At 36.8% G+C, this 21,449-nt stretch overlaps 1 protein-coding gene across 4 annotated transcripts in view; it reads right to left on the bottom strand.

Moving 5' to 3' along the window:
* Positions 1–575: 575 nt before the first annotated feature.
* Positions 576–21,449, bottom strand: part of LOC117985445 (zinc finger CCCH domain-containing protein 13) — a 95,041-nt gene continuing 74,167 nt past the window's right edge. For 3 of the 4 annotated variants that reach the window (XM_034972163.2, XM_034972164.2, XM_034972165.2), the window contains 3 exons: positions 10,585–10,856; positions 9,537–9,761; positions 576–3,660 (listed from right to left, as the gene is read on the bottom strand). In XM_034972163.2, the coding sequence (XP_034828054.1) occupies positions 2,483–3,660; positions 9,537–9,761; positions 10,585–10,856 (1,675 nt within the window). In that variant the 3' untranslated portion in view covers positions 576–2,482. The remainder of the gene's footprint in view (positions 3,661–9,536; positions 9,762–10,584; positions 10,857–21,449) is intronic. The other variant, XM_069500649.1, reaches the window with a different exon arrangement.

The raw sequence follows: 21,449 nt of genomic DNA on the forward strand, positions 1-21,449 counted from the left end.
TTTCGTTTTATTGATTAACGTAAGAGACCAAAACGTGGAATAGTGTCAAGTTTTTTTTTAAATATTGGAACCTGCACCGAAAACACACGCGAAAGGATGCGCGCTGCCCGTTATACCAAAATACAAATTATGACGAAGGGTTGGATAATAATAGTGTTAACTTGGCTAACGTTTCCAAGACATTACGCTGACGTTTCTGAATTGAGAAACTTTCGGCTTTTATAAAATAAGGAAGGTCTGGCACGTGCTGGCTCTTAGATTTAGAACAATAGGATTTATTACCCTTTTTTACTACCAAAACATTCACAAAATATTACTTCGATCGATAAGTGCAATAAAAATGCATTTAAATTTTGTATTTAAAGTTTCCCCGCGAAAACGCTACGCACAATTTTTTTTAGGTCATGAGCTGGATCACTTCATAGTTCATACGGATTAGTAAACGACGATAACCAATGTTTTGAAATTGTTGGCACCCTGTGTCAGTGCTACACACGGGGGTGTGACTCAACTGTGTGACTGTAAGTAGTGATGGGTGGAGATATTTCTAAGGATTGAAATAAAAAATTCTTGAGTTAATTAATAAACATTTATTAACATTTCACAGATAAGTACATTGTCAAAACGCTACGGGACGGAGTTGTGGTACCTTTACCAGTCACTGGCGGACAACATAATATTATTAGTTTAACATTTATTAGATACACCCTACTTAATTTTATACAACCCCATATTACGAAACTTGTGACTTTTGTATGACGATGACAATAATGTGATTTTTAGTGACAGAAGTTTTTGACTACAAAATACTAAGTTAATTTTTTAAAGAGTAATTAGTACCTACCTATAGTACGTGACAGGTCGAGCTCAATCGGGATTAAGAAGAGGGATGCCAAGCACACCCGCACGTCACTCGCGCTATCCCGCAGCGGGTTAGCGCAGTGGCTGTGTGGGTGTAAGAGGCGTCGCCACCCTGATTGCCATCTCGACCTGTCGCGTACTTTAGGCTATAGGTAGGTACTTAGTTGTAGGAACCAGTCGATCAAAGATTGCGATTGGGCACAATAATTGTAAAAAAAAAATCGTAATAGGGGGCTGCGTTAAATGATATTATATTGTTTTAAACAACCATACTTTTAGGTATAATCCTGTACTTACAGAAAATATGTTCTCCAAGACATGGGCATTGGATTCTAAGGGGTTGAATAGTTGGATTCACTTCACTTGGTCACTTGAGTTTTTTTTTCTTTTTACTCTAAATTCTAATATATCTTAAAAGAAGACGAGAAAAGAACAGAAAAGTTTCACGCTTTTTAAAAAAGTTATTTGCGCCGACATTAAAATTTAGATTTTCAAGCAAAATATAAATCAAGTTGGCAAATAAACTTTTCCGAGCGTAATAGCGACCCAAGTAAAATAATATTATACGATTTAATTAAATGGGTTGATACTTTGTATAGTAGGTACCTAATAAGTTCTATATAATTTTATATCTTACTATTTTATGTTGGCTATACAGGTTGTTACTTATATAATTTATATTTACAAATATATTTCTGTGACGCTTATTGAGTATTTTATCTAAGTTTATTATAATATATCTAATCGTAAATCATTTTCTCTTACAAGTCTCACGTCTCTTTTACAATCACATGGAATAGAGTAACTACTTTGATGTTCATATGGCGTGATTCTATGTTTATAAATTGCATTAAATTCCTATAACCAATTTGTAGAAGCACTTTATACGAAGAGAAAACGCAACAATTATAATTATATGTATTATAATTGTTATATGCTTTTGAATTATATTCATACAACTATTATTTACTATTTCATACCAACCTGAAAGTAACATGTTTCATCAAAACAGAACAAAGTCTTCCAAGGAAACTCAGGTAGCTTTACTTAATAATTAATATGTCGCAGATTAATACATTTTTCGCAGATTCTGAATAGGACTAGTAAAGAATCTATATTATACTAAGAACACATCATATTTTTCTGTAGATAAATATGATGTAGTATAATATAGATTAACTTTGTTCGTATATAAGTAGTTATGTTATTTACATTTTATAGTCTCTTGATAAAAACCGTATCTTTTTCTATAGCAGTATCGTTGGTTTATAATAGGTACATTGCGATATATACAAAAAATGACAATAAAATATTATGTAATTAAGAATATTTATACCCATACACAACGATTTTTTTTGATTACAAATAGTAATCATCGTCATTTTAGAACTCACAAATACTGCAAGTCACAACCTTGCAATATAGGTCTCTGTGCTCGTATTCTGTTTAAACACATCAATCAAGTTGAAAGTTGGTTTTCAAAAGGAAAGAAGAGTGGTTACAAGATACTGCAAGATAGACAATGTTCCTGTTACGTTTACGTAACACAAAGACGTATCATTGTAATTTATGAGTCCGTAGTCTAAACAGGTGAAGAATCTAAAAATCTAGTATGGCATTTTTAATAAGGTCTTACAGTACCGAGGCGACCCCTAGGTATCGGTTCGGCGTAACTGTGCCGGAATTTCGCCGGTTGCCTTTGGGCCAGGTCACTGAAGTCTCTATAATCCCTTTCGAAATACCTATCTCTATCGCCTTCAACATACGACTGCCGTTGTTCATCTAACAAACGAGAACGGCTGAATGCCTTTTGTCTATCATTCCAGTTCCTTCTCCTATCGTCTATTACTGGCTCAATAATTTCATCTTCTTCAATGCGACGGTCTAGCTCTCTTCTCTCTCTGTAGCGATCGAAGTCCTCCCTATGCGCCTTTGGCTCAACTCTGTTCAGGTACTCTTCTGTTCCGTATTCGTATCTCTTTAAGTCTTCACGCTTTCGACCTACTCTTGGAAGTCTTTCTATTTCCCGGTGCCCTAAATCTGTAGCGCCTATATCGCGTATTCTATCTTCTTTGCGTCGGTCTGGGTCCCTGTGAGAACGTTCCAGGTCCCTATGAGAACGGTCAGTTTCTCGACGAGAGCCCAATTCTCTTTGACGTTCTGGACGCTCATCTCTTCTTTCCTCCTCCGGGGAAGAAGTCGAACGACTGTTTCTTTCCAGCATACTTCTTCTGATGGCCATGTGAGCTTCGAGTTCCCGGTTGAATCGCTCCCGCTCTAAGTTCATAAACTTTTCCTTGGCAACGTTAAATCGTTCTTTAGGCGAAGTGTCGGCGATTTTAAGGCTGCCTTCGCTGGCTCCTCTCTGGAGTTTACCGTACCTTCGGTCTTCGACCCGGTCTATACTTCTATTTGATGGTTTTGTTTCAGCTACGTATCTCCGCCTATAGCTCGCTGTATCGTCATCGAACTTATCAGTTTTATCCACAGAGCTTACAAACTTATCCTTGGGACGCTCCAGGGATTCATGACGGAAGCGACGTTCAAAGGTGGCTTCACGGAATGGTGCAAGTTGGTCTCGGTACTGGTCATTGTAGTCATCGTTGTAGGGAGTCCTATCGAAGTTGCGGGGCGAAAGGGTGCGGCGAGGGGGTGAGGTGCGGCGCGGGGGTGACGTGCGGCGAGGAGGTGACGTGCGGCGCGGGGGTGACAGGCGGCGGGGGGAGGGGACGCGACGTGGCGGTGACGCATCGAAGGCTTCGTGCATCAAGTAAGCGGTGCTTTCGGCCCAGTCTTCCTCTGAAAAGAGAAAAGCATACATTAAGTAGGTACAATAAATTCATACAAATATCTTTTTTGACCCAATTGCCTACTTTGTAAGTTCGATAATTTATTCATGACTTTGCAAAACTAAATCCGATCTATTGTCAAATTCACTTTTACATATTATAACGGACCATTATCTCTTTTCTAAAACACGTTGAACACACCATTTATGACTAAACAAACTCGTTTGTAAAGCGAGCGCAGAAACTAGTCTGTAGAATTCTAGGAGGAATTTTAACCATAAGTTGAAAATTGCCTTTGCATATTTAACTATTCAAGTTAATGATCTGTTAATTAAAATTGATCAGTAAAATGTAAAAATGAAGAAAGTCAATATTTTATAAACATTTAGAACACTGTGGGCTTGGCTTGAGGTGCTAACTTTCTAGTTTGGAATAGATTGTTGATCTAGGTATATATATAAAAGGAAAAGCTGACTGACTGACTGACTGACTGACTGACTGACTGACTGACTGGCTGACTGACTGACTGACTGACTGACTGACTGACTGACTGACTAACTGACTAACTGACTGACTGACTGATTAATCTATCAATGCAGAGCTCAAACAACTATACCTCCTACGGATCGGGATGAAATTAGGCATGCAGATAGCTTTTATGACATGATCGCCCGCTAAGAAAGGATTTTTGAAAATTCAACGCATAAGGGGGTAAAATAGGGGTTTGAAATTTGTGTAGCCCACGCGGACGAAGTCGCGGGGATAGGCTAGTTAATATATAATTCTAACTAGCTGATGTCCGAGCCTTGGAATCCCGGGAACTCTGTGATTTTCCTGGATAAAAGTTCGCTTTTGTAACTCGCCAGGTTTTTAAGTAGGTATAGGTATCCATGCAAAATATCACGTCAATCTGTAGCTCCGTTGCGACGTGGTTGAAGGACAAACCAACAAACAAATACGTTTTCGCATCTTTATCATGGGTAGTGATTTCAATTTTGTCTCATGTCTGCTGTGTAAACTAATAGAGAGAAAGCCAGCGCGTGCCAGACCTTCGTTATTTTATAAAAGCTGAAAGTTTCTCTGCGCTTTGTTCCCAACACTGGGACTAACGTTTGTTTGGATTAACGTTTAAAATTAAAGGGTGCCTGGCAGAGGGTTGCCATGACACTGCACTGCACTGGCAATGCATGACGTGATTTCTAATACTATTCCGAAGAAATTTTTAAAAAATTGATTTTATTCACTGAAGTTAGATTTTTTTACCTATTATCTATTTATTACCTGTTACCTCCCAAAGCCATCATGATCCAAACAAACGTTCCTCCCAGTGTTGGGGTCTGGCACGCGTTGGCTCTTAGTCCATAAGTTAAAACACTTTCTAGCACAGAAAAGAACCTGTCACACTCCCACGTGCTGCCATTACGATTTTATCGTCCGCTATCACACTAAATACGCGAAAGGTCTGAGATTTGGGTTTCGCAGCGAGTTTCGTTTATGTTTATTTGTTCCGTTGATCCAGTTTCTTTATTTTAAAACAAGTGGGAAAGTAATTAGCCTTTTAGACTGTTTTCACTTTTATTTTTGTTTTCACTGTCGCTAACTTTACCACGGTACTCGGTAGTGACACAAATACAAATTTATTTATTATTTTTTTAGGGTTCCGTACCTCAAAAGGCAAAACGGAACCCTTATAGGATCACTTTCGGTCGACACACCTATCTTCGATGCAATCCACGTGGCAGATGCAAGAAACAGAGAGAAATGGAAAAATAGCGTAGCAAAGATTGTATGTAAGGGGCCACGGTCCTCAAAATTGAGGGAGCGACGACGCAGGAAGAAGATTAGGCTATGGTGTCGTGAAATCAAAGAAAAATAGGGCTACCTAGCGTCAAATGTACTAAAATTTGACGCCTGCCAGTGACGTTGAAGCCTCGATGTTTTGTTAGAAGTTTTCTAACTGTCGTGCACTGTGCTAATAGGTACGTAGGTACACATAGCATAGCATATTCATTCATAGCAAAAACCGTAATTTCATGTAAGGTCGTGCGCAATGGTTTGTGAAACAATAGGTTTTTGTTTTGGCAGAACCATCTTGCTTATTCACAGCCAAATTATAGATGGTATCGGTAAACCAATTTTAGTAGATGCACCACGTACCTATAACCGTTACCTAACGGACCTATAGTCCGCGACAGGTTAAGGTGGGAATCGGGGTGTGAGGCGTGGGGAGACCCGTATGTCACCCACACTCGCCCGCAGCGGGTTAGCGCGAGGGCTGTGCTGGTGTGCGGGGCGTTCCCTCCCCGATTGCCATCTCGACCTGTCGCGTACTTAAGGGGTTTATATTTTAACCCACTCTTTAGTGATACACTGAAGCATATAGGTTAGGTATTATACTATGTTTCAATAAGTAGTTAGTTCCTATGAAAAGAGAAATTAGGATAAAAAATTACTTTATTACTAAACGAACTTCTAGTTTAAAATAGAGAGTGTGACATCTAAACAATTCAACCGAATTATACCACCTAACTGTTATTATTCAGTAGAACACAAAAATTTCGTAGTGTAGGTACACGCACTTTACATAATTTTTCAGTCTATAATAATCACTATTAACATCAGGTGACCCGCCTGCTCGTTTGCTCGCTATATCTATTAAAAAGAAAATACATGACATTACCTTCATTACCTATACATAAGTATTCAATTAACCTAATGTCCTTTAACAGACCTATAGTACGCGACAGGTTGAGATGGAAACCGGGGTGGTGACGCCTCGCACACCCGCACAACCCCGCGTGAATCTGGTGCGGGATAGTGCGGTTGACGTGCGGTTGTGCGGGGCGTCCCGCCGCCTCATACCCCGATTGTTATCTCGACCTGTCGCGTACTTACCTACTTACCTTAAACTTTAGAAATTTTCGTATTTTGAACGTGGTAAATGGCAGGAATGTGCTGCGAATGACGTCAATACCAGCCATATGTCGATCTGTCAGCAAGTGGGCACATAAAGTTGCAAAGTGCAACCATTCGGCGCGAAGGTGAGCCCGCGTTCTTGAACCATTTGAGAGCGAGAGATTGTAATAAAGGCTTATACAGATACACAGCGTAGCGGAAACTTCACGCTAGGACGTCACACTCAAGTTTAAACGCGCGCGTACAGCAGAACCGGCAGTAATAGGTGTTTGACAACTACTTAGTCAAATCAGTGTCTTTTATTTTATCAAACGTACGCGCTTCGTACCGATTTGACGTGATTTTTTTAGTTTAAGCGATAATTTAAAATGGTTATCACTACCCATATTATATCACTACATCACTACCCATATTATAAATGCGAAAGTGTGTTTCTTTGTTGGTTTGTTGGTTTACTGGTTTGTTGGTTTGTCCGTAAATCACGTCGCAACGAAGCAACGGATCGACGTGAATTTTTGCATGGTTATAGTTAAAGACTTGGATTGTAGGCAGCTGCATCAAGCAAGCAGCAACTGGCATCCCAGAAAAGAGTTCCCACGGGATTTTTAAAACGTAGATCCACGCGTACGAAGTCGCAGGCATCGGCTAGTTACACCTTAAACTATTAAAGGACGTGGATATTATGTATTTTGGAAGACCTTCTTTAATAATCACTGAGAAATTATTTATTGTTGACATAGGCAAATACCGTTTTAAGTGATATACTTAATTACTACCTACTAATATCATTAATTAACATCGAGCTTTAGAAAATTTAATCAGCACTTTTGGCTTCGTAAAACATCGTCTCAGTAGCTCTTAAGGTCTCCCATTCCGTCCGGCACACGTTACGTATGCAATGACTTTAACTCCCACTTGTCGTTTGTCGGGCCCGGATTTAAATCAGATGTTCCAGTGGCAGAACATTTTATATGAAGCTATTCATACTTGTCGGAAACCAATTTTGTGTCCAAATGTACTGCCACCGGAATATCAAGCGACAAACGACAAACGACAAAGAACGGGTGGTACTTGTGATGTTTTGTCACTGACTTATCAGTCTCAAGTATAGAGAAAGCATAAATTGCCACATCCTTTTCAGGATAGCCCGCTTCTATCTTAGACTACATCGTCACTTAGCAATATAAAATGATTGCGAAAAAGGGCAAGCTTAAATCTAAATAAAAAAATACGTTGCAGTCGCGCTGTCTGTGTGCGCGCGGTGTGTTTGCCCAAACCTTGAAGCACATTATGTAAAGTGAATAAACCGCGTCTCGATGTATTAATTTTATTACGACAGTTCCTTGCTCTTACTCATAAAAAACCGGCCAAGTGCGAGTCAGACTCGCGCACCGAGGGTTCCGTACTACAATCGTATTTTTCGACATTTTGCACGATCAATCAAAAACTATTTTGCATAAAAATAAATAAAAATCTGTAGAGTTACATTATTTGTTCATGAACATATTTTTTTAATGATTTAACCACAAATTCACGGTTTTCAGATTTTCCCCTTATAAGTGTAATATCCAAATTTCATAAAACTAGGTCAACGGGAAGAACCCTATAGGTTTCTTGACAGACAGCCAGACAACAAAGTGATCCTATAAGGGTTCCTTTTTTCCTTTTGAGGTACGGAATACTAGAATAAATAGATATAAGTAGCTATCAATTATTATCTGGTCATCTATAGATGGTCCATAGTCATAAGAAAAGGCTTCATTTAATGTTTCTTAAGTTTAATTTACCAGTACGCTTAGTACGAGATTTTATGTCTCACCAACGTTGATAGTATTCGAGTGTCGTAAACCTTCCGCATTATAGTATACTGGATCTTAACTTCCTTGTTTTAAAGCTCAAGTTTGTCTACACATCTATAGCCAGCGCTCCAAGCGGAAACGTTGCGAAATCAAAATCAGTGGCATTTAATTTTTGACTTCAATTCAAGGCCCATTAGGTTCATTTTACTTAGACGGTATTGTGTTTCGACTCGCGAATTCTAACAACGTTTGGTGAGACGTAAAATCTTATACAAAGCGTACAGCCTGTTCTAAGATCCAATCTAAACATAGGTTATAATAGTTCGTGATTAAATCGTATAGCTCATCATATCCGTGAATTTTAGCATCAATAAACATTTTAGGTGCAATTAGTGATCTCATCTTCATCAAATTGTTTATAGGTTTACTATAGATATATAGGTACCTAGTTAACCTTATATTTTGTTTGTAGACCTTGAAAACCTGCCCCGCTTTTGCATACAAGCCTTTACACACTAAAACAAGCTGCAAATTGCAATTGTGGCACAAGTCTAACATTCCTAGGAACCAGCATGGAAGTTTGAAGTACACAATGTGATGATTGAAATCACTTAATCACTTTAAGCTCGCTTACTTACAAACATGCCTAAAGAACCATAAATCCAGTCAATAGCGCAATGATAGAGACGGTCGCAAGGCGATTTTTGACTACGATGATTTTGCTACGTTAGCATACATATCACGAGTATGCCAATGACTGTTAATAAAATATCTTCCTTACCACTTGTACTATGATTCTCACGTCTTGGGTATTCATTCCGTTCTGGCGACGGCGCTAGATCGCTACCAATGCCAGAGCTTCCTCCTGAAGACTCCAGCTTGCGACGCGCGTTGATTCCTACCATGTTTTGGTTGAGACATCGTCTGGTGTAGATATTGATAAGTAATAAATATAGAAACATTACATATTTCTTACCACTTGTACTATGATTGTCATGTCTTGGGTATTCATTCCGTTCTGGCGACGGCGCTAGATCGCTTCCAATGCCAGAGCTTACTCCTGAAGACTCCTGCTTGCGACGCGCGTTGATTTATACCATGTTTTTGTTGAGACATCGTCTGGTGTCGATATTGATAAGTAATAAATATAGAAACATTACATATTCCTTACCACTTGTACTATGATTGTCATGTCTTGGGTATTCATTCCGTTCTGGCGACGGCGCTAGATCGCTTCCAATGCCAGAGCTTCCTCCTGAAGACTCCAGCTTGCGACGCGCGTTGATTCCTACAATGTTCTGGTTGAGACATCGTCTGGTGTCGATGTTGCTCAGGTTTCCCTTCTGGCGGTGCACTGTATCGTAGTCACGCGGTGGTAGAAGGATTGGACTTTTGCCTGGAAGTTTTTGGGTATATGCAATAGGCAGTTTGTATAGGTCGATTTAAGACACCTTATGTATTTAAGCTGAACAGGCGTTAAGCAGGTTTGGCTCCTAATAAGAAATACAAAATGGTATAACACACACACACACACATAAATACATAATATATCAACAATATTTTTAAATATAAATAAAAGACTGACCATATTATCAGGGCACAGCTCTGGGTCTGGACCCTTGACAAATTGCAGGTTGTCTTTATAAACACCCTCTACTAAAAAAATTGTGCGGTTCACATTAAAAAGACCATACGGTTTTTAAAATTTTATCTATCTGTCTGTCTATATCTGTCTTTATGTCAACTTATCATGTCTTAACCACTAAACCGTTGTTAATGAAATTAAAGGATATCCTTTAATTTAAGATGAGTCGCACGAGGAATCAGAAATTCCATGCAGACGAAGTGGTGGAAAACTGCTAGTTTAAAATATTTATTTGATAAATAAAATAGAATTTTAACGGCTTTACTATCTACTTAATATCTATATTCCTTGAAAATATCTACTTAAGGGCAAATTTTGAAATTAACGACGCCATGTCACACTTTACGTTATATCTACTACTTAATAAAAAAATAAAAAAATGTAAGCATTAATCGCTATTTTTGCTCTAACTACTACAATAAATATAATCTACTTACAACTTATAAAAAGCATAATAAATACAATACATACTACTGTACTTAGAATACAAACCAGTGCATATACATGAAACCCGTGCAGAATAATGCATGTCCAAAGCATCAAACTTACGTAAAATTAAGAAAAATTGACTGACCTAGACCCTTTTTACCTGTAGACAACTTTTGTTTCAACTCTGCAGCCAAACTATCATAGAGATTGGCAACATTTCTGTCCTCATTGCTTCCTGAGTCAGATTCTCTAGATACTTCACTCCCGAGGGAGGAATCTGGGGGTTTCTTGGACGGGAGAGCTCCTCTCATCTGCAGTTTTCTTTCTATGTCGGCGAACTTCTTCTGGTTCTCCGGGCGATCGATCAGCGCTTGCAAATGCGTGTACAGCATCTCCGCCGTGTTGTCTGAGTCACATCTGTTGACAAGATAAATATTTTTTAGGTTTTATAATGTGCCGAAAAATCCCTGTTAAGGTGATAAAATATATAAAACAATATATTTAAGAGTTGTTATAGGGTGAAATTTGAACTCTTTTGCAGTTACTTTTCATATTTATTCCAATGTACCTACCTATAGGTATTAGAAAAACTATACAGTGACCCAACGCCTTTGATGTTTACGGAAGGGCCGGCATCACTAGACACTGGTCATATTATAGCTACTATATCTCAGAGCACATAGAGCAGTCATCACATCGTCGTACTTGCGTACTTCATTCAGTTCCTTCCGCACCTAGCTTTCACACTTTGCACGATTGCTGTACGTATTGGTCAACTGTTGGTGTCTTTAGAGTGTGTTTATACCTAGTTAGATACATAATTCAGGTATCAGTTATCACACGTTAGAGCGCCATGCATTCCATAGAAACATAAATAATAATAATAATAGCCTTTATTTCCCAATAAATATAACAAAACACACTTTATCATAAACATAGTTATACTTAGTTCTATTTTTAAATATATTGGCTTAAATAAGTTAATTAAGTCACCCTTTCACATTTCAACATGTAATAATATGTTGTGAGGATAAAAAATATAACTCTTACAATAATAATAACCTTATAAAAATATTAGTATTAAGTAGGAAAGTACTAGGTATTTCATTTAGTTATAATTGCTATGCTTTATAATTTCAGTTCATTGACTTCTGTTACTCTAATTAGGTACATACTGGTAAAAATAATCCTACACAAGTATTTTGTTAATTAAGTTCAAAATCGTGATAGTAATTAAAACATTTGCTACTTGCCACTTCATTATTGATACTTAAAACAAACAATAATTATAGGTACCTACTTCTTTCTTTTCAAATACAATAAATTTTACATTTAACTAACAGTGAAATAAAGTTTTAATGGATTGAAATTCTGACTAAAAATTAGTTTTTAATTATTACAAACTTATAACATTGTTGTCAAGTTACAATCATAATATTTTACCATCATATATTTTACTAGGTACCATTTTCGCAATAACTATTTTTGTGATTAGTAGGCCTACATGTAGGTACCTACACCTTTTTTCAGAAAATTGTGTATTATAAGAGAATATATCTAAGTAGGTACATATAAGTAACCAAGAATGCCTATTATTAAATGTATATATCTATATTACCTAACATTCGGTATTTGATAATTTTTACTATAACAATAATGTGACTTTTATTATAGGTAACATGTTATACTTTTTCACCAACATAATATTATATTTAGCTACCTTGCTTTTTATACACATTGATTAATATACAAAGTTTTCCTTAATTTAATATCCTCATTTTTCATTTATTGGGTTACCCTATCGTGGGTATGGGCCTCCTCCATCAATAGGTACATATTTAAACCTTACTTAATAGGTACTCTTAAGGACTGTGGAGTTATTCATTTGATGTGAGGGTTTTGGTCTAAGACTCCCACAGCGACCACCTGTACTGGGAGCTAGTGAATTATATTTACTTTTTAATTTTTATGTTTCTTAAAATGACGTTTTGGGAGGGGCATTTTTAATTTGCGTTGTTTTTGATTATTTAAACTATGTTCTGGAGATTCCTGCAAATTTCTTTTGTTTTTTGACTGTTGCATTATTTCATTTAATATTACTATTTTGTTGTATTTAATTATAGCATTTTTTCCTTCGTTTCTTAATTTTTTTACTTTTTCATTGAGAGTTATCCTTTCTTTTAATATTTTTTGTGGATAATCTTCCTTTATATAATATGGTGTATCATTTAAAGTGTTCTTGCTTTTCATTATTTGTATCTTTTTACTTACAGTGGTAAGAGACAATATTATTGGCCTTTTCTTGTCACCCTTCTTGCCTATTCTATGAAGAGATTCTATTTCTGAAGTATTTAACTCAACTGACATTTTTTATTGATTATTGTCAAAACATCCTTCGTTAAATCATCATAATCCTTTTCCTTCTCTTCAATTCCAAAAATTACTAAATTTTTTCTTCTTATATATTTTTCTATTAGATCTATACGTTTTTCTTGTTCTTCGACTTTATAGTTTAATTCGGTATATTTTGATTCCATTTCCGAAAATTTTTGGTTTATGGATTCCGTTATACTTTTTTCAAAAATGTGTAGTTCTTGTTTTTGAGATTGCATCTCAAGTTGTATATTTTTTAGTATTTCAGTTATTTCTTCCATTTTAGATGCTACTAAAACATGCAATATATATTTTAAATAAAAACTCGTCAGTAGGTAGGTAACAACAAATAGCCGGCCGCGGGCGAAGTAGGTACTCTGTCAGCCGTCTAGGTACATCTATTCTACTGTTTTACCGACATAACGCCGAACAAATCCGTTGTAAAATTTTAAGGTTATTGTAATTTTTCTTTTGAAATTATCGACGTTTACCACTTATATTAGTGTTTTTACTCGTATTTAATTACTTCTATTTAATTCTAATATCTTTATTCTTTTGTTTTCGGCACTAATATAACAATTTTATGGCACTATGCTTATTCACTTTTACACTGTTTTCTTCCGTTATTCATAGGTTTTCTTGTAAAATTTATATAAAACTTAATTTCTTTTTCACTATTTCACGTAATTTTTCATGTAATATATCCCATATCACACTGTAACTATTTTTAATCGTATAAATAACACAGAGATAATGTTTGCGTTGCGCACTCCAGCGCCCTCATATAGAAATAGAATAGAAACATGAAAAAGAAATTCCTACTCACATTATAAACATATTTAAGACCATAAAATCTGTTGAGCTTTTGAGGCTTCGATTGGGCAATGTTTATTAGTCATTTCATAGCCAACGCACATAATCGTAAATGTGCAAAACGATAAGTAAGTGTATTAACTACTCGATGGCGTTAATTCATTGGTATAACAGTTTAGCAATTTAGGTTATTACTCCCGTTTAAGGGCCTCGCTGTAACACCGACCGAGCAACCTGCGTTACTTCTCCTAATCCGGTACTGCGTTGCGAATCGTAACGGTTTTATTAAAACGTGTCACTCGAACAGCGTTGCTTACTTGTTGGTAGAAAAACTGCTATTTCTAGGTAAGTATTTGGGTACTGATTACTGACAATAATTTTTGGGCTGCGTCGTGATTTAATAATGATATGCACTGGGAAATTCTACAGTTTTAATTAATATGTAAAATAAAAATAACTTAGGTAAGTACATATTTATTCTATAATATAAAAATGAATCACTAAATGTGTTGCTCATCGCAAATCTCGAGAACAGCTGAACCGATTTCGCTTATTCTTTTTTTGTAATATTCCTTGAAGTACGAGGATGGTTCTTAAAAAATTTAAAAATTAGAATCGACTGTTAGGCGGTACGCAGTTCGCCAGGGCAGCTAGTTTTACATAAATATGGCGGTTTTGTCTATGGACCGTCGCGTTAGACTACGATTCTAGTAAAATGCGAATACACAACTGCAGGTGGATTGTGACTTTGTTTTATAATATTTAGAGAAGATATAGAGATAATACTTAATCACACAGACAAATAAAAACACTTAATAATTGATTTAAATTTTAGTATCTACAAATTTAACTTACATGGTAAGACATTTCTAACATTGAATATATAAATCACAGGCCGATTCTGTTATCCAAATAGAGTGGCTTCTACTTATATGGTATACACAATAGTAGTCTCTTGTCAATTTAGTTGACTTATAGTTTTGCTTACAATTGTATTGGCATGATAATAATAGGTAACAACTAAATCCTGAAACAACCAGAACATGCGATGAAAATCGTAAGGCAGGATGTCACACAAAATGCGCGTCTATGTGTTTAAGATTTATAACACAAAGAACTGCATTGAGCGCGACAATACATCGCGCAGGGAGCGCAACTCCTCCTCCAGTTCGCACCTGCCATGTACCTGCCTAGTAGAAGCACCTTCATGCAGTTCCTTGTATACGGTAACAACTAGTCAAATCAGTATTTTTTTATCAAACGTCAAAACGCGAACTTAGTATGCGATATTCTATGAAATACTGGAATGTGACGTCACTAATGACGTACATTTTTACTTTAATCGATAATTTAATATGGTTATTGCACTTAAAACTAACAAAGGACGTGGATTTTACGTATTTTAGAAGATCCTCTATTTAGTAATCACTGCGAAATAATTTATTTTTGATGTAGTCAAATACCCAATTACCAGGAGTTGGTCCGTTGCTACGAATTGCCATCGCGCGTTGTGTGTGTGTCAAGCTTAGGCAAGTGTAGAGCTGTGGCCTGTGTCATCATTTAAATATTACAGACAACAGCTGCAGCTGTCTATAGAATGGTATCTTTCGTTGGAGAGAAGTATATTCCTTGAATGGAATCTAATGCGAAACATATTATAGTAGGTAAGTAAATGAGTCACACGGTATTTTTGCAACAGTCGTTTCAGTTTTTCTGTAGTGTTTATGCAAAAATTGAATAAAAAACCGTTGCTATCTGTACCTAAGCACTTCTATAGGTTCTCATTTACTTCAATGGTTTATATGCTTTATAGACTCTACCATGTACCTATAAAGTCAGTTAAAGTATTTAACGGATATTATGTAAGACGAAAGCCACATACATATAGTGTATGTTTGAATGGGCGGAGCTTTTAACATTAATATGAAATGAATTGCTGTTACAACTTACCTGCTAAAGATTTTGTAACCATATCCACTACCTCTCTATTATTTATCTTTGTTATGGTGATAATGTCGTTGATCTACTTTTGGAAACAAGTTCTGAAGTTATGCCACAATGGCATATTTATCAAATGCGATAGGTGGGTAGGTATTAGAAATTATATTACTGACATACATAAATAACTTACTTACATAAGGATGATATCACTTGTATAGATATGTTAGGTACCTACTAAATACTAAGTTATATTATGAGTTTAATATTTTTATGGTTGGTTTAATTGACCTTCGAGTCTTCATTTTCATTTAGGTACACAGAATAAAATGATGGTACCTACCTAAGTATTTTATAAAATATACATAGGTAAAAAAATTACCAGTACTTAAACGAGTTTATTTAATTTTTCCTTATTTGATGTAGACTTCGGATAACAAGTATTTAAGAAAGTTACCAACCTACCTAATAAATACAAAGTAGAATTTCAATGTAATTTTAAAATTAATTTAATTACCAAACCAAAACGTGTAAAGTTTACTGTGGTTAAGCGCTTAATACTTACTACGGATGAATTTCTTACAATGTTTATTTTATTAAATAAATATATATATTTAAATATCTACTTATATGCTTTAAGTTAACGAACAATCTCATTATAATATGAAGTGAGAACTATTTCCCTCAACATATAATTTGCCAGCTAAGTGGATATCGTTTAAAATGAATATAGAGGTGCATAACTTGAAATCAGCCACAGTCCAGGCATAATATGCATATTTGAACAAATGTTTATTAGAAATACTAGTTATTAAATAATGTTCATTATACTAGCCTACCATAATTACCATTTACACTTAATAAGAGTGATGAGATGTTTGCTAAATCATTTTACGCAGTAATGAGAAGTTTGGAGTCCTCGAGTTGAGAGGTTAAGGGGGCTCCGAAAAGTTAGAGGTGTGAGAGGAGGCCGACGCGGACGTGTTAACCACTAAGTTATCACCGCTCCATATTATACTGACCTGAAAAAAGTCATTCATATGCGACTGTATGTAATGTAATGCATATTTATGGATTATAAAATGTTGGTAGATACTAAGCACAAAAGCAGATGTAGCGTTGGAATGCTGACATTTTAAAATTCAATGTCGTCTTCACAAGATGTGGCTTCGGGCTCGCTCAGTGAGAGAGGCCCCTTGATAAGGTCAGCATTTTATTGTGAACCCGGACACTGTGCATACGATGCGTAATTAATATGGCTTTTAATTGAAATTAAGATGCGTTAATTGATAAAAATGAAAGGTAATATGAATGTCCATATAATCAACACGTTACAGTAGCAGTGTACAATATTGTTGTGGCTATCTCTAAATAGATAGTATAGTTTCGCAAATTTTTACATTATCCTACATATTAATGTATACTAATATTATTAACACGATGCCGGCGTCTGTGTATCAGCTAGCTTCTCACGGCCCCAAAGTTAAACTGATTTTGACTAAATTTGGTACAGAGGTAACTTGCATACCGGAAACGTACATAGGCTAGGTGCTTTACACGGGATTTTTAAAAAAACCTAACTCCACGCGGACGAAGTCGTGGCCATCATCTAGTAGTTTAATAAATAAATAAAAAAAAGGATTTTATGCATGTATGTATGTATATACTTTATTGCACCACAGAAACACAAATGACAGGTTACAAAAAGAAATCTTAATAAGTAGGTACAAAAAGGCGGTCTTATCGCTAAATAGCGATCTCTTCCAGACAACCTTAACGCTAGGGAAAAAACGAACAAATGGACAATGGGAGGTGGTGTAAAATAAACCTAAATACCAATAGCTAAATAAACTAAACCATATAATAAGAATATAAAATACATATTGTTAATACACTAATACATACAAATAAAATATAATAGACATACATAAGACTACATAGATATATTATATACACATATAGATTTAAATAATAAACTATGCCGTTACTGATGATAGCAAAGAGATAGGTAATGATCTTTGACGTCAATTTTAAATTTGTTAAGGGATTCAGCAGCAGGGATTTTATCAAAGTTATTTTAAAATTAGGATATTAAATTTCATCGCTTTTAATACCTATAGGAATTAGTTAATTAGTACCTAATAAAAATATTCTTAGGTGCTCGTGACCTGTACCTACAACACCGATCCTGTTTTTAATGTCTGACGCACGAGGAATGTTACTAGACATTAAATTATTATGAATCAAGGTCAATATGAATATTTATTTAATTAAATGTATAATGTCGATAGAAAAACATAAATAAAAACTGATCAAGTTCGAGACGGACTCTCACACGAAGGGTTTCGTATCATCGTATAAGAAATAGCACTTGTTTTTAATTTTCATAGCGGCAATAGAAATAAATATTTCGTGAAAATTTTAACGCTCTAACAATTATGGTTCATGAGATACAGTCCGCTAACAGACAAACGGATGGACGGACACGAACCGCGGAGGCATTGTAATGGAACCCTAAAAATGAAATCTATACTTCGCTCAAGCGGAAATTTTGAAAATCCTTTCTTGGTGTGAGTCTACCAAAATCTAAAATAGGTATCTAGATTAACCTAGACCCTTGCAGTTTGATCTGTATTGATATGTCAGTCAGTCAGTTTATCGTCCTATAGTAGTAAATTTACATACAGATGGTTGGCCTATACTTGACCCTCACCCCTAGCTTTCATCCTCCGTGCTTCAGAAAACAAGCCTAGCCAGAAGTTGATAACTGAAAATAACAATTGTTAAATATGTAAGTTGACATTATTCTTGCTAATGCGGTAAAACTTTTGAAAAGTTTACAAATTTCCGTTACATATTTCTAACTTTGGACAGTAAAACACAGCATGTCATCAGGGCCCTACAAAAGACATCAACGCGTGCTTATGTTTTGGGTGTTAAAATAATAATTATAATAATATCGACTTGAGTATTCGCAATAAAGTAAGTAATTTACTTGACATGGAAATTATGTCCGGTCTTAACTTTTTATTTCCTAAACGGATGGCCGGACGTACTGACGGGACGGACAGCGGTGGCTTGTGGTGGTTGGCAGTATGCCACCCTTCGCGTACGAAACCCTAGAAAATGGAACACAAATTTTTAAGTGTCATACCAGTCATACGTCGAAACACACGCAACTACTGTACTGATATTTAGATTTTTAGGGTTGCGTACGTCTGAATGAAAACACTGTTCAACGTCACAATCGTACTTCAAATAAAAGGGCTTGTTGTGAGGGTCTCAATTTTTTTTAATAATTTTAAAATAAATGGTTTAAAAGTTATTTAAGAAAATAGATAAAAAATTACCATTCCCTTTCCAAATTATCTCCGAAAGTACTGAGCCTAGAATTAAAAAAAAATTAAAATTGTTCTTTTTGTTGACTACAGAATGACCTAAGAAGTCTACGTTAATCTAACTCTTGAAATAACATGGTTAATCTGTCAACGTTGTATGTACCTACAAACTTATAAATTCATCGTACGGAACGTCGTAGGTAGAAAGTTGAAATTTTTTAACAGAATATGTAATTCTACTGCCGCTATAACAACAAATAATAAAAATTTTAAAATGAACGCTATAAAATTTAAAAAGTGTTACTTCTTGTACGATGATACGGAACCCATCATATACGAGTCCGACTCACATTTGACTGATTTTTAAAGTTGTTATTGAAAAATGAGAATGCCTTTTATCGAATCGTCCCGTATTAAATGTTTTCTACCTGTTCTTATCTTATATCACGGACCAAGTGTTATTCCAAGGTTGAAATATTTAATTCATTAAAATACCCAATTCCCATATATACTTATATTTAAATTTTAAACATTAAGTATATAATTGGTTTACTAAATTAATGTTACTCTAACGTTGTTGAATGTTCTATAAAAAAAAAAATTGATGCCATGAGCTGGTCTAAGGTAAAGTTTCGCTTGATTGGGTCATGTTTTACATCAGTTCTGACCTCCATACAATGTTTCATGTCAGTAATTGGGTCAAGTTTTACCTATATTGATTTGTTTTGATTATATTATTATTTGCGTTTCTTGTATATTTTTTGTGACGTACCTACCTGAGTAGGTAGGTATTACGCATCCAAACTAACAATGGGAAATTGAGTCCGCCATATTGTGACGTACTAACAAGAAAATTTTGATTCAATAAATAGCACTACCCGTATTAAAAATGCGAAAGCATTATATTATTATTATTTATGGATATACATCTACTCTCACGCCCGCGTACAAAATAGATACATATAAAAGCCAAAAGAGTTATAATATACTTACATACATAAAAATAAATAAACCTACATAAACATTACATACATACATATTTGTACCGGGCGGAGGATTACACCCCGGCAGGGGAGACCAAACGGCCGGGGGTCAGGGCGACAGGTGAAGAAATCGGCGGACTATCCTAGCCGAGTCCAGCAAGACCGCTTTTTGCATCCTGGCTGCGAGCGAACTGCCACGGAAACCCAGTCGCCTCAGATGTTGAGCGAGGCTGACTGGGATCAACCCATTCGCAGATATGACGATTGGGATGATTTCAGTGGACTCCACATGCCACATGTCGGAAACCTCGTGAGCCAGATCGAGATACTTGCGCTTTTTCTCCGTCTCAGCTCTCACGAGGTTCTCGTCATACGGAATGGTGATGTCCACCAAAAACACCCTCGACTGTGCCCGGTCCACCACCACGATGTCAGGCTTATTCGCTAGAATAGTCCTGTCCGTGATAATGGACCGGTCCCAATAGAGCCGGACTCCGTCGCGCTCGAGTACCGGCACCGGTGTGTACTTGTAATACGGCAGCCTCTCATCCAGGAGACCGTACTTCAGAGCAAGCTCTTGGTGAAGGATTTTGGCTGCTTGGTTGTGTCTGTGCAGATACTCAGTGTTGGCAAGCGCTGAGCATCCCGAAAGCACATGTCTGAGTGACTCGCCGGGATGGCGACAAGCTCGACAGATGTCATGAGTGCCATCCTTCAGAATGTACTTTCGGTAGTTCCGCGTCTTGACCACCTGATCTTGTATCGCACAGACAAAACCCTCGGTTTCCCCGAAGAGGTCACCAAAGCGCAACCACTGCACGGACGCTTTTTTATCTACGTGTGGCTCATTAAGAGCTTTAAAAAAGCGTCCGTGCAGCTCCTTCTCCCTCCATACGGCCTCCCGGTCAGAGGTGCTAAGTACCACCGGTTTCTGCCACTCGGTTTGGGCTAAGGATAGTGGGGTGAGTCCTTTATCACATTCTATGACCTCTCTATGCATGGGGGACCCCCTCATCGTCTCAAAGTAGGTTCTGAGGTTGGCTATCTCCCGGTTATGCATGGTCTTGACGCTCAATACGCCTCGACCACCACACTTCCGGGGGATATACAACCTCATCACAGACGATTTTGGGTGGTGCATGCGATAAAGAGTCATAGTTGTGCGGACTTTTCTGTCCAGGGCGTCAAGTTCGGTCTGAGTCCATCTGAGCACGCCAAAGGTGTACATGAGAACGGGCATGACCCAGCCGTTATAAGCTCGGATTTTATTGGCGCCTGACAAATAACTTTTACAGATTTTTGTCAGACGGCCAAAAAAGGCCTCGCAAACAGACTGTTTCACGTCCGTCTCTTTTACCCCTAGCGACTGTGACATGCCCAGATACCGGTATGACTCAGCTTCAGAGAGGGTTCTGATGGTGGACGGCTCGAGACTCATCTCAGCCGAATGAGTTACCTGTCCCCTTTCCACATGCATGACCGCACACTTGTCCAGCCCAAGCTCCATCCTGATGGAATTGCTAAAGTCAGTGGTGACATTCAGCAGCTCCTGCAGGCGGGTGGCA

Source organism: Maniola hyperantus, chromosome 9 (genome assembly GCF_902806685.2).
Source record: "Maniola hyperantus chromosome 9, iAphHyp1.2, whole genome shotgun sequence".
NCBI classification, from domain to species: Eukaryota; Metazoa; Arthropoda; class Insecta; order Lepidoptera; family Nymphalidae; genus Maniola; species Maniola hyperantus.